This window comes from Phaeoacremonium minimum (genome assembly GCF_000392275.1).
Source record: "Phaeoacremonium minimum UCRPA7 unplaced genomic scaffold PA7_03_scaffold_270, whole genome shotgun sequence".
NCBI lineage: Eukaryota > Fungi > Ascomycota > Sordariomycetes > Togniniales > Togniniaceae > Phaeoacremonium > Phaeoacremonium minimum.
The window spans coordinates 609,657-625,972 of NW_006921175.1; the positions used below are offsets into that span (position 1 = coordinate 609,657).

General features: G+C 52.7%; 6 protein-coding genes across 6 annotated transcripts; 4 read left to right on the forward strand and 2 right to left on the reverse strand.

The window, feature by feature from the left end:
• Positions 1 to 59: 59 nt before the first annotated feature.
• UCRPA7_3421 (hypothetical protein) lies at positions 60 to 990 on the forward strand (the record flags this gene model as incomplete). Its single annotated transcript, XM_007915868.1, has 4 exons — positions 60 to 95; positions 156 to 277; positions 336 to 574; positions 755 to 990. The coding sequence occupies 4 exons, from the start codon at positions 60 to 62 to the stop codon at positions 988 to 990; spliced, it is 633 nt and encodes a 210-aa protein (XP_007914059.1).
• Positions 991 to 2,098: 1,108 nt separating this feature from the next.
• UCRPA7_3422 (hypothetical protein) lies at positions 2,099 to 3,072 on the forward strand (the record flags this gene model as incomplete). Its single annotated transcript, XM_007915923.1, has 2 exons — positions 2,099 to 2,313; positions 2,379 to 3,072. 2 exons carry the CDS (start codon positions 2,099 to 2,101, stop codon positions 3,070 to 3,072), a joined length of 909 nt encoding a protein of 302 aa, XP_007914114.1.
• Positions 3,073 to 3,327: 255 nt separating this feature from the next.
• Positions 3,328 to 5,381, reverse strand: UCRPA7_3423 (putative vacuolar protein-sorting-associated protein 36 protein; the record flags this gene model as incomplete). Its single annotated transcript, XM_007915907.1, has 4 exons — positions 3,328 to 4,382; positions 4,974 to 5,028; positions 5,081 to 5,216; positions 5,281 to 5,381. The coding sequence occupies 4 exons, from the start codon at positions 5,379 to 5,381 to the stop codon at positions 3,328 to 3,330; spliced, it is 1,347 nt and encodes a 448-aa protein (XP_007914098.1).
• A 774-nt stretch (positions 5,382 to 6,155) lies between these two features.
• On the forward strand, positions 6,156 to 7,562 carry UCRPA7_3424 (putative sac3 ganp domain protein; the record flags this gene model as incomplete). Its single annotated transcript, XM_007915985.1, has 2 exons — positions 6,156 to 7,291; positions 7,349 to 7,562. The coding sequence occupies 2 exons, from the start codon at positions 6,156 to 6,158 to the stop codon at positions 7,560 to 7,562; spliced, it is 1,350 nt and encodes a 449-aa protein (XP_007914176.1).
• A 1,481-nt stretch (positions 7,563 to 9,043) lies between these two features.
• On the forward strand, positions 9,044 to 10,228 carry UCRPA7_3425 (putative -dna-bind-domain-containing protein; the record flags this gene model as incomplete). Its single annotated transcript, XM_007915988.1, has 1 exon — positions 9,044 to 10,228. The coding sequence occupies one exon, from the start codon at positions 9,044 to 9,046 to the stop codon at positions 10,226 to 10,228; it is 1,185 nt and encodes a 394-aa protein (XP_007914179.1).
• A 1,470-nt stretch (positions 10,229 to 11,698) lies between these two features.
• On the reverse strand, positions 11,699 to 13,701 carry UCRPA7_3426 (putative scd2 ral3 protein; the record flags this gene model as incomplete). Its single annotated transcript, XM_007915888.1, has 3 exons — positions 11,699 to 12,640; positions 12,694 to 13,452; positions 13,591 to 13,701. 3 exons carry the CDS (start codon positions 13,699 to 13,701, stop codon positions 11,699 to 11,701), a joined length of 1,812 nt encoding a protein of 603 aa, XP_007914079.1.
• Positions 13,702 to 16,316: the final 2,615 nt, after the last annotated feature.

Below are 16,316 nucleotides of genomic sequence, written 5' to 3' on the forward strand. Positions count from 1 at the left end.
TCGAAATAATTAAATCTGTCAAAGATGAAATCGACCAGTCTCCTCGCATCCCGGGCTGGATGGGCTGTATTGTATCCGGGCTAGTCCTGGCAAATGTATGCCTTCATCCCTCGTGCTATCAAAAATTAGAGGCTTACGAGTGATGAGCGCAATAGGCTGATAATGGTGAGTACGACGAAGCAGAAGCCCATTTGAAGGGATTGTTCAAGATCATGGACATATATGAAGGCTCAGGTCAGTTACTTTCAGGCTGGATCCTTGGAAGGGTAACCATCATGTAAGTGTACAGCGTGCCTGTTGCTCATCACCAAGCTAATCGATGCATGTCATCATAGGCCTCTTGCTATGATCTTCGCCACCGCGTGGAACTTGCCCTATGGTGGCTCCAACAAGGACGACTCGAAGCAACTGCCTCCTTCTGCAAGCCACAAGTCATTATGGGCAGAGGCCGCATACTTCTACGAATTGTTTGCCATAGAATTCCTCCGTGACCAGATGACGGGTTCAAGGCCAAAGGCAGGTGGCGAGGCGGAGCGTCTGGACGTGATCATACTCAAATGGCTGTACAATCAGCGTAAGAACGAGAGAACAGGGCAAACCCAAACACAAAGACCTACAAACCCCGAGTCGACGGCACACGAGGGTGGAAGCAGTAGGCCGGTTATGACTGTTCCATCTCACTTACACACCTCGAGGTTGCCGGACGAGATTTGGATTGCTAGGATAGCGGCTGCAGCACTGGCACTAACCGTAGGACTAATGCACCCGTACGGTGTGCAGCTGGAAGACGCCAGTGATGCATCTCGTAAACTGACGACCCAGAACCAAGATTGGTTGGATGACTGGATCTGGGTTTGGAGAAATAGCGGCAAGCCGATGACCGCTTGGCCATGGCAGCAAATTCTAAAGAAGATTGCGTGGGTTGAGACTGAAGAAGGCTTCGAGTTCATCAAAACCGTATACCACGAAGCAGCAAAGGAGCAGAAGTAACATGCGTTGGCAAGAGCTCGTGTCACCACTTCTACGGCAATCTCATAAGGAAGAATTGGACTTGCGAGGATCCTTGCCTTTCACAACAAATGGCTTTCCGTAGAAGAACATTATCATGATACCCGAGAGAAGCGAAAACAAGGCCAAACTTAATATTTGGGCACTGAACAGAGGCTGCAATAAGCCGCATCTCCCTAATTAGAAGCCAGAAGAAGAGCTCATCTCAGGAAGCCTACTATGTCTCGGACAACAACCAAACATGCTTTCCGACATTAATCGGCACAATCCGAAGTCTGTCTGTATGATGGCCGCCGGCGCGCCGAAGCCCAGACTTGATGTTGTTGATCGGCCCCGAGCGCCGAAGCCCCCTGGAAGCGCAACGGCCGTGACGGCCAAGAAGGATTAAAATGGCGTGGTAAACGGAGACAGACCAATTTGCTGAGGGAGTGGGCCATCGCCCAGCCCACTTTCACTGAATTGCATCTTTGTAGCATTGTAGATAGAACACATATGGTTCTCTCAGTCCATTGGATATAACTTAAAGCTAGCAAATGGAATCCAGAAACGGAAAGGAGTCTGCGTGTGTGTTATTGAGCGCGTCAAAAGAAACAATGTGTGCTCGTAAACAAGGAGGCTCCTTGAGTGAGACACAGAGATAGCTGACCCCCACCTTCAAGGTCTTTCAGGGGTGACAGCCCCCACAAAACTCCAGTGACGGGGGCTGCTCCAGGCGCTCTGGCCCCCGAAGCTCGGGGTCATCGCTGTAATTATCTCCGGTATCGGGTTAAGCTCGTGTAAGCTGAGTATTCAGAGCAAGCTCATTGGAAATTTTGGAGTCACTGCAATTTACCTGCACATCTTCGTGTATCTACACTTTGATACTGCAAAATTGAAGCTTTCACGACACTGTGATAGCACAGATTGAACCCCAACCTGCCTCGTATAATGGCATAGACATAGAAATCCACGTTTTTTTCTATTTCAGGGTGTTATTCTGTCTGTTGGTGAGCACAAATTAGTCGCCGGGGATTTGTTCAAGTAATCCGTCCGGTCAGCCAGTCTCGACTAAGCACCCGCGCAAACTGGACCGGGAGCTGCGGTGTTCACGATGCCAGAACGCGATGACAAGCTGAGTGCTGTGACACCCCAATTCAAGCTGGAATCTCCCGCAAAGCTGCCCATACCGACCCCAAAGATCGACATGGCCGCTAAGCTAGAGCGCAAATGGAACACCAAGAACCTGGGCCTCAGGCTTGGTGTTGATGCTGTTGCCGCAGCGTCAGCAGCTGCTCTGATTGCCCCGGTAGTCTCCATTATTGACAAGTAAGTTATTGCGTCTACTCTGCAGCCAGGATCCAGGCGCTGCTTGCTAACGCGCAATACTTCAGATCCGTCATGGAGAATGCCTCCGGCCGAGCAACCCTCCTCACCTCAGTCAAGGCCTCTTTGCGCACCCTCTTCCTCCGACCACACACGATGCTTTTCTCGAAACCTTTGGCCCTCATCTTCATGACCTACGGTGGAACCTATCTCACGGCGAACAGTCTCGACACGGCCACATCAACAGTGAAGAACAAGCCGGCCACAACAGTCACAGCCGGCCCCGCGAAGTTCGTATCGTCCTCAACGGCCAATGTCTGTCTCGGCATATACAAAGACCAGGTGTACGCGCGCATGTTCGGCCCCGCTGGCGTCGTCAGCCGCGTGCCCTTCTCCAGCTATTCCCTCTTCGCGCTCCGCGACTGTATAACAATATTCGCATCCTTCAACGTCCCGCTGCTCATGGGACCGGTGGTGACGGAATTCTTGCCCAAGCAGGTCGAGAAGTTGGTGAGTGGGCACACGATAGTGCAGTTTGTTGCACCAGCAGCGGTGCAGTTGATGTCCACGCCGCCCCATCTGCTCGGCTTGGATATGTATAACCGACCAGGCCTGCTGGGATGGAAGGACCGCTGGCTTCAGGTCCAGAAGAACTGGGCTATTAGTGTGGCCGCCCGTATATGTAGGATTGTTCCTGCTTACGGTGTTGGTGGCGTGGTTAATGTCAAGGTTCGTCGTGGCCTTATGGAGAAACTAGTATAAACTGGTCGGACTAGATGTGCCCTGTAAAGTGTGGTCTTTCTGCTTTTAAGAGCCGGCGGCGTTGGGAGTCAGGAACTGTCTCGGTTGGGGTCAAAGGCTAGATCTCCCCCACTTTAGATTTGTATGAGTAGAGACAGGTTGGGACAGGATATAGAGGGATACTGGCAAGGATTCAAATATTCTACCCTTTCTCAGAGGTCCTGGGCCTTGTCTTTAGAACGTGCCTGAGCACAATGATAAATCTTTATAAAGTTCTCATATAAACCCGCTGTCTTTTAATGCTTTGACAATCCTTTCCGCTTCGACAGTCGCCTCATCCTTTCTTGTGCGACCCTCGCCTGTGTCAATGTAGTTCTCCCAGAACTTCAAGCCTTCAATGCCTTCTTCTCGACACAGAACGCCTCGTTCTTCTGCCATTTCTAGCTCTTCTTCTGCGACACCAATACTCCAGCCAAATCTTTCTGCAGCATCCTGAGCGGTGACACCTCGGCCAAACTCTTGCCAATCCCATGGCACTTCTCGCTCGGGCGGGAAATCATGCAAGTCTCTCAGCCAAGCCAGCAGGGTCTTGATGGTTGTGTCATCAGTGCGGTCTCTACCTTGGACGACCATCACTCCACTCTTGAAAGTCCTTAGACGAACTGGTAACTTCAACTTCTCCCAGAGGGCAGCCGCCTTCTCAAAGTCCATTGGACTTACAAGCTCTACACCTCCACGCGCGCGGTTAAACATCGCCCAGAGATCGACCAAGCTTATGATCCCGCCTGCTTTCCTCAACACGCCTCTCGCGTCGTCCGTCAGGAATTCAGCAACGTTCCGCGCGAGTTCTGACAAGTACAACGACTCGTTGCTGCTCCCACCACCGACAATATCTTTTGTAGTGATCAGCCCAAGTTGGCTAGCTGACTCGGCGAGTAGAGCATTCGCTTCTGATGAGCCGGTCCCGCCATTCGACTGTCTTGAGAAGGTCTCGGCAAGCGCAACAATCTCCTTGGCAGAGGCCATCAAAGCCTCTAGATCTTCGAACGCACTGCCGATCACAAGCTCATTGTTCTTACGCATATCCAGCCCCCGCTGCTCCAGACCTGCAATCCCAACGGTCTTCTTCCGGGGCTCTCCGTTTGTTGCTGACGAGGCTGATGACGTCGCATCTCCCCCTAACCTGCTAGATTTGGGTATCGGTGGAGCTCCTTGAAGCAACCATTTCCGCTGCGTCATGGACCCCTTAAGTCGTTCGTAGAATATCTTCTCACCACCATTACGGAAAGATATTTTCACACTTTCCGGATTTTCCAGGCCCGTCGCAGCACCTAAGTTGAGCATTGGTCCCGGTGATTCAGTCCGCTCCGGGTTCGGTCGGCTGTGTTGTAAGACATCTGATGGGACATCGTGCGAGATCAGTGGCGCTCCGCATATCTCGCATGACAGTAGCGAGGGGTGGTTGAGAAATGTACAACGAGGACACTGGAAGGAAGCATCGGGATCTGTAGACTTAGGAAGCCCATTAGTTTGCCCCTGAGCTTCACTCTGTTCGGGACCAGCCGACAAATTACCGATGCTGGCTGACTGTGGTCGCGGGCGTAAGGGAAGAGGAGATGCGACAGATTGTCTGCTCGTGGCATTGGAAATTGCTGCCTTGAGAACATGCGTGAGGGCCGGTTTGATCCCACATGCTAAACATGGCGGGAGGGGTGTATGCGCGTTCGCCGTCTGGGCATCAAAGTTGGAGGGAACAGGATTCGAAAAGCTACATATGGTGCAGACCCATGTTGCCGTGCTTGCTGGTGTCGGGTCCACCGACGCAGGGCGAAAAGGGCTATCTCCTCGTTGCACGGGCGAAGCAGTGTTACTTCTCGTAGGTATAGCGCCGGTTGCGGGAGATCTTGGCTGGAAGGAGGTACGTTTCGCTGGTTTCGGAATCAAGGTGACCTTTGCTGAAGACTTCAAGAAGCCGGCCTAGACAGGGCTTTAGCGACAGATCAATAGAGCAATATAATGTTCCTCATACATAGAATTCGTACCGCTCGACGTCCTTCAAGTCGAGAGCTACGGAGTACTTTCTCGGATCTGCCCTGTCGACATAGCAAACACGATGAGATGTCAGGTAGACCTGTCCATTCTGCTGGTTCGGAAGCTTATACTTCCTGAAGCACAGTCAGTTTAGCGACTTGCAAGACCTCAAGAGACACCTCGCCATGCCAGACTCACCCCTCGTATAACCCCACATTATCTTGCACAAAGAGAAGGACTTCATCTGGGAGGTAGGCCGGCCGCAGGGCGGTGGTCAGGTCGATCTGCTTTAGGAACATTCGTCATATCTGGCAGGCAAGAAAGCCCTAACGCTGGCACGCTGCTAGGTTGAAGGACAGTTTTGCAGTTCCCGGAATAGAAGCCAAGGGTTGACGTAGTCTCGCGAGTATCAGGGCACCTCTCAGATCTCTGCTCATTAGAAGGATATCGGCTTATCAGTGGGGGCTTAGGTAATCAGAGTAGTTGTTGAGGCGGCACTTCCCTTGACGGATCTGATTAGTGCGCTGTTCGCGCGTAACACAACCTAAAATCGAGTCGCTTACCGGACTGTCTCTCCGCTTCACCTTTTTCGCCTTTGTTCTCTCAAACCCCCAACTCTGCCTTCCATCACCACACCTAGGAAGCGCCCTTCTGCCATCTGCGACACACTACAATCAGCATCGCGATCATCTTTACTGAGACTACTAATTTTTTCTAAATCCAGCGATCGCCATTTCGTGCACAACTCGACTGTGCACACGTCGTCAGCATGATGCCAAGTTGGACAGCGGTTCCGCCGCCGCCTGGCACCCAACCACCAGGTTACGCTTACCAAGGTGAGTCAGTCGTCTCGTAGATGCCTACCGACACGTCCTTCTCTTCGTCGGGCTCATCTGCTAACATTCGCTGTCTATCTAGCCCCAGCCTACACACCTGTTCAAGTCCGACAAAGCTTCGGTCAATCGTATCCAGTCCCTCCACCGCCTTTCCCAGGCGTACCGCTTCCTCACTACGCTGCTCCTCAGATTCCCTCTCAGATTCATCCCTCACCGCCAACTAATCTCACTCCTACCATGGCTACCCCAGCTGGAGCCGAACCCGCCAAAAAGAAGATTGAGTGGCCCGATTCTGTACGCAGCTACGTCCAGCGGTCTTTTATTCCGTCGAACCTGGATCCTTCCGTGTCCCGCGCCGAAATGGAGGCGAAGTTGAAGGAGACGATCTCCCATGCTAATGAGGCCGGACTGATGTACAGCATCAACTGGGATGAGATGCCGCTGCCCCAGCAGCTGATCCTGAATGAGAGGGCCGCCCGACTTGCCCAAGCCAGCGCTGTCCAGCCAAATGCCACAACTTCGAAAAAGCGAAAATCCAGTGACTTGACTGCCGAAGACGACAATGCCCAGGTTTATGCCCCGTGGCGTGCCACTGCCAATGGTCGTAGTTCACTCGAGGATCGCATCACTTACCCTTCCGCCGACAAGCGCCGTGCCATGGACGAACCGCTGCCCAAGAGTAGTAAGTTTCAGAAGCAGCAGGAGAAGCGTCAACGACGCTTCGAGAATGAATATAAGTCAGCGTACAAGTCTCCAAGCCCGGAGCCCACTCCTGGTCCCGTTGTTGGTACGTGCGAAGTACTCGAGAAAAGGTATCTTCGACTCACTTCTGCACCGAACCCGGCCAACGTACGCCCGGAACGCATCTTACGCCAGACCCTGGATCTTCTCAAGAAGAAGTGGAGGAAGGAGAGCAACTACAATTACATCTGTGATCAGTTCAAGTCCATGCGTCAGGATCTCACAGTGCAGCGCATCAAGAATGATTTCACAGTATCCGTCTACGAAATCCACGCCCGGATTGCCTTGGAGAAGGGGGACCTCGGTGAGTATAATCAGTGTCAGACCCAGCTGAAGGCCCTCTATCAGCAGGGTCTCAAGGGAAACCCCATCGAGTTCAAGGCCTACCGTATCTTGTATTTCATTCACACCGCCAACCGCTTGGCGCTGAATGATGTTCTTGCGGATCTAACCAAAGCAGAGAAGGAGGAGCGAGCAGTCAAACATGCCTTGGATGTCCGGTCAGCCTTGGCGCTGGGCAACTACCATCGCTTTTTCCAGCTTTATCTGGACACTCCTAACATGGGTGCGTACCTGATGGACATGTTTGTTGGTCGCGAACGCCTGGCAGCTCTGTGCAACATCTGTAAAGCGTGAGTTCTCACCCTGCTTCTCCCCACCTTGACACGTGATGCTAACATTCTCATCAGATACAAACCAGATGTGAAGCTTCGTTTCATCACTGAGGAGCTTGGTTTTGAGTCGGATGTCGATGCGGCGCAGTTCGTTATCGACCATGGCGGCCAGCATCTGCTTGAAGAACGAAATGCCGACATCTATTTTCTTTCTGGCAAGGCCGGCCAAACGTTCGAAGGCGCCAGATCTCAAGCCTTCCGCAGAGTTGACATCAAGGGCCAGATTTGATCATTTCCGCGTCTTTTTCTTCTTGCTTACTTTTCCTCTTTTGCTATACGCGGACCCGTCCCAATCCTCGCCTGATACCATATACCCAGCCTACCCTTCCATTATCTTTATAGACCGTCGATCTCCGCTTCGGCGATCAACGTTGCCCATTTTCATAAGTAAAGGGACTCTTGTACTCGACAAGATTCCCTTTCACCGGTCGCATTTCTCTCAAATATCGAGCTCTATCTCGAAGACCCTTTCCGTAAAGTCGACTATTGACGCAACTCTTTCTAACCTCGATTATCAATTATCCCAGACCTTGTAGTACTGTCTCCTCTCAACTTTTGTCAATATTCTGTGAGGGACGGGCTTCAGTGGTATTCTCAAGGTCGCTCATGGATAGGATCGACTGCCTCTTAGGTGGTTTACGATTTTCGTGGCAGATATTGTCGCCGGAGGATGGGGATCTTTTCCGACTATCTCTGCTGTTGCATCAAACGGCGTTCCGACTGTCGGTTGCAATTGTTTGACGGCAGTTTACATTCTCCTGTTGATACCCCACAACGGTAGATGCATTTGGACTTGAGCGCCAGACTGTATCTGGCCATGACTGGCGTTAGAGGGCAGGATAGGACTTGTGTAGCTAAAAGTGATCCAGGGGATAGGTGTTGATAGATGATAACCTTATATGAGACTTTTCTCAAGATATCCTTCCTTTTGGTGACATGAAGATACCATGTGCGGTAAGTCTTTACAAGTTTAGGCTTTGGTGACCCTTCTATAATATTGCATATCAGATGAAATGCTTTGTGAGAAAGGAAGTTTCCCAGCGAGGAAGGTTGCCAGAACCGACACATCAGATTGATGTTCCTTGACCTACCTAGTAATTTGAGTTGCCCGTATTGGCCTACTGGGGTCTCACCTGGTGTAGATTATGCACTTCGCTTGTGTGAGTTATGCTACATGGCTGCATGCATTACTTTTAACAAGAGGGCATCATGTGTGTAAGTGGCTGATCCATTAGATGGGTTTATGCGGTTCTGCATAAAATTTCAAAGAGTTAATAAGGACTTAACGCTACTGCAGGCTAATACTGCCCTCATAAGTACATCTGGCTCCCACACTTGTGACACAAGGCGAAACACTAAAAAAAATGCGCTTGCTTTTTGCCGAGTTTTTCCCAGGTATATGCTCCCCGCCACCTCTTTTCTTGCTGGAGCACAGAGCCGAATCTTAGCTCACTTGTCGCCCGCCGCTTTTCCAATTTGCCAGGACGCGCACAGTAACAGCAGGCCTGCTAGAGAAGCCTCTTTACAACGATCAACACCAACGCTCCATTGCCCCGACTATTCAATTCCTCCTTACCATCCATCGCCATCCGTCGCTAATCCCGAAATCCTCATCACCCGCCGAATTGAATCGCCGACCCCATCATCGCCGTAACTCCATAAGCCGAAAAATAAAAAACGGAGTCGCTCGTTCTCCCGCCGCTCGCCGCCATGTCCGCCACGGCTCCGGCCACGGTTGCGACCACGGCCAGCTCCCCCAAAGAGCGCCATTCCCTCACCCTCGACCAGCGTCGTGCCCTCCGTAGATGGGCCAATGCGCAGACCGTCCGCCCTTCTCACAAGGCGTGCATCGAGTGGTTCCTGGGCCAGTATCACCAGACAATCAGCCAGTCCACCGTGTCGCATTCGCTGTCGCCCAAATACGCCCGCCTCGACGGCGATCCTCAGCTGTCTGGCTCGCGCCTCAGATTCGGCAATTGGCCCGATGTCGAGAAGCTGGTGCTGCTATGGCACCAGTCCATGGTGAACAGCGGCCGCCAGCCGTCCAACGAGGAGCTGGCTGAGAAGGCAAAGTCGATCTTCTCCGAACTGCCCAGATACAAGGACGAGCAGCCGCCCGAGTTCTCTCCCGGCTGGATCCATCGCTTCAAGAAGCGCTACGGCTTGCTCATCCGTCGCCAGCGCCGCCATGGCAGCACCGCGACGCAGGGAGACGACATCCCCTACCTCGTCGACACCGTCCCGCGCTTCATGAACATCAGCGCAGACACCTCCCCGGCTGCCATCCGGGACTCTGTCCATCGCATCGTCGGCGTCGAGCCCAGCCTCACCACCTGCGCGCGCGTGCGCGACGAGATCGTGCATCGCATGGTCGGCACCCCTCACCCGACCCACCACCACCAGCAGCACGAGCCGCCGCCCATCAACGGAGACCCGCTACCGCCGCCGCCCCCTGCCCCCGTCGAAGGCGAGGTGTACGGCGACGACGATCCAGAGGTCGTGCTGCAAAACGCCCTCCGCGCCATGCAGCAGGAGGAGGCCGAAGCCGAGGCCAACGCCGCCGAGGCACGAGCCGAGCGAGAGCGCGCCGACCGCGGACTGCCGCCTCTCATGGGCCTCGCCGGCCAGGCATACGCACAGCACGCGGCGGCCGGTGCACTGGCGTCCACGCCCACGCCCGTGCGCGCGAGCGTAGGGCCGCCGCCGCCGCCCAGCGCCCCTCCCAGCGGACGGTACTCGCAGGCGGACGACCTCACCCTGACGCCCATCCCGGCCAACGGGCCCCTGTCCTCCCACGAGCGGCCGATGCGGTGTCCCTTCTGCGTCAACCAGCGCATGCTGCGCACCATCAAGGAGGCGGTCGAGCACATGTCTTCGCATGTGGTCGTTGACTAGGACTCATCACCCGCCGTGCCATCTCCAGCGGGATCATACCACCCGACTGTCCCTGGGGCGCCGTCGTCATGGTCTTTCTCATCATTATCACCATCACCATTGATTGAACAGGGAGGAAACCGGGCGTTTGGCAGGGATGTTGCTTTTGATGCTGCTTTCTAGGTACCTGCGGCCCACAAGCAGGGAAGCTTGCTGGGTAGTGATGACTACCCATCACACGTGCTAGACGAGGATAGAGGACCATCGTCATGATTCATGAAAGGGTTTTTTTTTTTCTTTTTCTTTTCTAGCTTCTTCTCACTTCCGGTTATGCGTATACCAGGCTTTCAGGGGTCACCAAAGCATAGGAGGGAAAAGGGGGTTGGGCTACCACAGAATTTGCTTTGCATTTGTATGGCCTTAGCTTGAGGCTACTTCGCCTCAGCAAGTCAAGCAGTGCGCTTCGCTCCATAGGAAAATCTGCATGAATGTGTAGAAAGTTGTACGAATTGAAAGACTTGATCATGAATGAATGAGCTGCTGCCAACCTGGCCGATCACAATTATTAATGGTTTCAAAAGCAACTGGTTCTTCACATGAAATCACTATGTCCCAAGAGCACATTATTTACGAACTTTTGATTCCTCGAATTGCGCTCCTTCATATACTTCGTCCTAATCATGTCTTGGTGAAGCCAGCCCCATCAATCGATCAATCACCAAAAAGACTGATGATTGAGTGATGTCTTCATGAGGCCCTATTTCGAATCCGTCTCTTTCGGAATACTACCCATCAACCGCTCATCATCCGCCCACCCGTCCATTCCATACAGTCCGGATATCCTCCTTTTCTCTTTAGTCCCCCATCTTTCCCTCCCTAGGTATAAATATCCTAGCATCTGTCCAATCGTTATCGATCCCTTTCAGAAAAAAATGTCCTCCAAGAAAAGGGGCTAGAATGAAAAATAATAAAAAGACTAAAATATGGGAACGGAACGGTATCTCCCCTACATATCCATCATGAAGAGAGAAGGATGAGAAATATCAACCCGAGACGCCGCCCCTTGGGGAATATCCTATAGAACGAATCCATCATGAATGCTTGCTTGCGCTCATCCCAACCTCTCTTCCACAGCGCAACCAGTCCAAGAAATAGAAAACCCATCTGGGTATGAGAAATTCGGATCTGTAGGTACAAGCCTCAAGCCCGCAATTTCGAAAGCGAATGTGGGGTGCACTGGAATGTGGCTTCGCAGCTAATAAACAGTACGTTAAGCATCCACGTTCGAGCGGTTGTAGATCCTATGTTTGCATATCGTTGGAGACACTGGTAGAGCTGTATAGAGCAGACAATATGTTGGGCAAGCAAGACCAAAAAGCGAAGAGCTGGCCAGGGGTATGCTTCTGAATACGACCACAGGAGGTGTGTGCCGGCAATGGAAAGAAAATCAGTGGTGGCAAGCAGGATCGAGCTGATCAGTTGGATCACAGCTCACACCTGCTCAACATAGAGCAGTAGCTTCTCATTCCGTTGCAAAGCTAAGTCCAGGTCATTGTTGCTAATCATTGACGGCCGGTCGCCGGTGGCCTCATCTTTGTAGAAAAGCTGGATCTGCTCGCCGGCCGGAATCTTCAGACGCTCTCGTATCTTCTCGTACAGGTCTCGGAACTGGATATCGTTTGGTACGCGAATAGCGATCAGATCCCCGTTGAAGCTCAGCTTGACCTTCATCGCTGCCGTTTGCTGGTTTAGACCAGGTGAGAGTGATGTTTGTGAAGGTTGAGAAAGAGATGAGGCCTGGCGGTTCATGGGAGGCTGGCCGTTAGGACCTCTTTGAGCTGGTGCCGCTGAGAGACCTGAATAGCCATTGCCGTTCAGGTTATTTCTAGATGACTGACGGGAGGCGCCGTCTCTTGGCGAGTCTGTCGATGACGGCTGTGAACCATTTGAGAGTCTATACTCCTCGCCGGCAGTGTTGGCGTCAATCTCGTAATCACCCTCCCTAGGAGCGAAGAACTGCTTGACCAGATTGCACTTCGAAATGTACTCGGGCTGTGCTAGAAGGTTCTTCACGTAAGCGTCCAGATTGTGAAGCCTTCCTTCCGTGATAGCGTCGGTAACGTAGTTAACGGGACCAGGCATATACGGCAGCGTTCGCTTTTGTGTGCCTGTGTTGCCGGCTTCAGCTGGAAACTCTGTGAGGAGGGCGATTTGGAAGTCGTAGAAGTCCTCGTAATATCTCGATAGCTCCCAATGCCGTCCATCTTCAAGAGAAGCCTCGATAACAAACCAATACTTGTCCTCAGCAAAGCAGTAACGGGGTATGCGTGCGGAAATTGGGGCGAATAATTGCGAGTTAGACCTGGCTGCATACGGATTTTGTTGGATCTGGCTCTGGCTCTGGGTGTTTCTCTGTGAGTTGTAGCCAGATGGCTGCAGGAGTTTGTTAGTCTCCATTTCAAAAGAATGCAACAAATCACACTCACATAATTCGCTCCGTTCATTTGGCTCGTACGACCACCGCCCTGTTGCAAGCTCATGCGTTCCATTCCTTGCTCCATCGACTGTTGCGGTGCTCCGCCTGCTTCAAACTTGCCAAGAGTGATGCTGCTGTTCTTGTATTCTGCGGCCATTTTCTTCCACTCCTCTACCTTCGGAATCCCTGCCCTGCGTATGGAGTCTTGGGGATTGGGGACGGGAGTGTTCGTTGCCATGTCTCGAATCTCAACAAATGAGACTGGTATCAAGCCCGGACCGCCTAGTCTTCCAATAGGCTTGGCCACAAACCATTCGGGGTTCGATTGCGCGATGACGATTATGGCCTCGCCAGCTTTGGCTTCCAATTCGTCCGCCCTCTCCGCTTGGAAGTCATACATCACGATTCCGTACACCATTGCACCTGACTTGCCTCCCGACTTGGAGTTGCGTTGGCTCATCGCGGGAGTTGGCATCGCACCGGCCGACGGTGTTGACGTCTCCGCATAACCAGAGTCATGATCGGGGTTCTTTGTCGTCGGAGTGGTTCGTGGCTGGCTTGTATCGGACTGTGCGCTGTCTCTCTCGGTGCGGCCTAGAGCCTGGAAGAAAGCAACGGGAACCAGACCCCGAGCGTCTGGGAGCGCGGGGTTGCATGCTTCGTACCAGTCCGGGTCGTTCTCTCGCCCTATGACATGGAAAAAGTCGCCTCGAGAGAAGCTCAGTTCCTGAGTTGATTGCGCCTCGTAATCATAAAGCGCTCGAATAACCTGAAGAGTTGTCTCGGGCATCAGCATTGCGCACAATCGCACACAAAAAGGCAAGGTGGGGTCTATCGAATGACTCTTTTCCCGCTCCAGAGAAATGAAGAGCAAGGACGGGGGCACCAACACGCTGCTTGGACGTACCTTTTTCGGAGGAACAATCGCAACAGCAGATTTTGGAGCTATGGAGATGTGAGGGGCCTTTTGGTCCTTCTCCCCTTTGATGGACCTGCGGAGGGCCTTAAATACGCGCATGATTATTAGCTTGGCGCTCTCTACAGATGAATTGTGTGCAACAAGTGACTCAGCTGAGCGTCTGGAAGCCTCAGAGCTGCGCGAGCAGAAAAAGGGAGCATGGAGAAAGAAAACGGATATGGATGTAGTGGCAGAGACGCATTTGAGGCGGCGAGAGCGCGTCGACAGGCAGACGGGAAGCTCAGCCCAACAGTGCCGAGCGATGTGAATGACTGACAAGGACAACGGAAGAGTGATGGGGGGATGGCTGAATGACGCACCTTCATCGTGTTACGGCTGCCTTCTCTACTTCCTCTTTCAGGAGGTTGAGGTGAGGCAAATTGGCAGTTACTCAAACCAGGAGTCTTTTGGCTTCTCGATCCGACCCAGGCCAATGAGTCTGGAAAGCGAGACCTGATGTTACGCCGACTCAGTCGCTCCTGCCGTCGGGTGACTGTGAATCAGTGCGACTGTTCAGATATTGAAGGAGCACAACCGAGTCAATGCTGTTTATGCCCTCAACCTTAATGGAGATTAGGGACCTTTTGAAGTGTGAGGAGGCGACGGACGCCGGCGCTGGCGGGGACCTCAGTGGATTTGGCCGGGTTGCACGCAGCTATTGCTGATGGAGTGTCGTCGTCGTCGATGGTTGCAGCGATACCCTCTGCTTTGCCTCGAAAAGTGTCTGTTACAGAGGTTGGCTCTCGATTAACCTCAGGGATGTGGCGGGTTGGTGAATGGGTGAGTCGCACTCGCACGATTTGGTGGGGGAAATGTACTCGGTCGGTTTCCTTCTTCTGTCGTCTCCCGCGGAATGCTTGTCTTCTTTATCTTGCTTGTAGATGCCTGCGCTATGCTGCTAAGACTCTTTGTCTGAAGTGTGTGCCGTTTCCTGTCAGCTGCCCCTATCGAGTCAAGTGAAGAGTCGGCCAACGGTTGTTTGTGTCGTGAAGAGAGAAAAGGGGGGTGTCGCCGAAGCAATTGACTGTCGCGTTTGTGTTGACTGACAGCGGCGGCGGCGGCGGAGGCTGTAGGCTGTAGGCTGTGGGATGTGGGATGAGCAACAGGAGGAGCAAGAGAGGAAGAGATTGGCGCTGTGGGCGCAGTCTTCTTGTCTTGGTCGCTTTGTGTCAAAACCCAGTCCAGTCCAATCGAATCCAATAGGTCGCTTCAAGTCGCTCGCTGACTCTCTCTGGCTGGCTGGCGGGCGGCGATTGATTGGGGAGGGGAGACGACGGGAATGCGGGAAATGGGTGGAATAATAAAAAGGCGTTGGCGCTGGTGTGTGCGCGCGGGAGGGAGGAGGAGGGAGGGAGGGATCTGAGGAGCCACCCACCAAGCCCAGACAACCTTACTACTGCGTACTGTATGCAGTACGAGTAGAGACCAGTGCATAGTACTATGATAGTAGTGCAGTGTAGGGGCCACTAATAGCGTTACCTAGGTAGACCAGACCCAGAGGAGCAGGACGACAGGACAGGGGGGGCATGGCTCGAGGATCCGGTGGGTTTGCTTAGCGTGAGGGAGGTGGAGTGTACATACAGACTATGGTACATTCGAGTTGTGGTACCCTAACGTGCCCGATGCTAATGTTATTAGCCATCATCCAGGGCACCTGTTCGTCTTCTGCATGGCAAGGTAAGGTAAAGTAAAGTAAGGTTGCATGACTTGACTTGACTTGACTGGACTTGTACTGTACCTACGAGAGTTGACATGCGAGTGGTGTCGGTCTGACCTACACTACTACACTTCAGGCCATATCTCTGTGTGCCTTCCTCGGGCTACGTATGCCTGTCTGTCAATCTGCAGTGAAAACGAGGGTAAAGGCTTGTCATACATCATCTTCTCTAAGGCGCCTTTACTCGAGTCGATCTGTCGATGCCTGTTTCTGATCGAACGGGAGGGATGCTGTTATTGCAGGTGACGATTTGATATACCGGACTTCGGTACCGTTACCCGTGCCCCTATTACCACAGAACCCGTGCCTTCCTATCAGGGTACTTTACACACATTAGGCAATGATGACATTTACAGGCTTCTCTAACACACAATACAGGGTAAGTAGGAAAGAACGACTCTGAAAACGTCCGAGACGAGGAAGGAGAAAACCTTGGAAGGAGCTGGCGTGCTTGCCAGGCTGTTCTCGACTTGTACTGTGCCTTGCCTGTCAACTCGTAGTGCCCAGGTGATCGTCGCTCAGCTTCTCAGCCTGGCTAGTCTTTCCTCCACGGGTCTGCCCACTTCATTAACGTCTCCTGGACACAACACACGCGCTACCGCAGTCGACATTTGGGAAACCCTGCAACCCTTCCACGTCCCCCGAATCTCGCCGACGAAAGACGTTGAACACTAACGTTATGAGAACACACACACATCCACTCTGCCGGTGCTCCTCTGTGTAACACCTTCTGTCAGGTTAGTCGCTCTTCCTTGTCCTGTACCTACCTGCAGCGCTACGGGGTAGCGAGGAGCACGAGTGGCCCGAACAGCCAGACATCGTACCTATCCTAAGTATACGGAAAGCCCTCTAAGCTCTGCACTCAAACACCTTGTGATGAAGTGATAAGTGCTACAGGCTACTATGAGCAAACCGGCTCGTCAGCATTCGATCACCAACAAATACGACAAGGTATTCT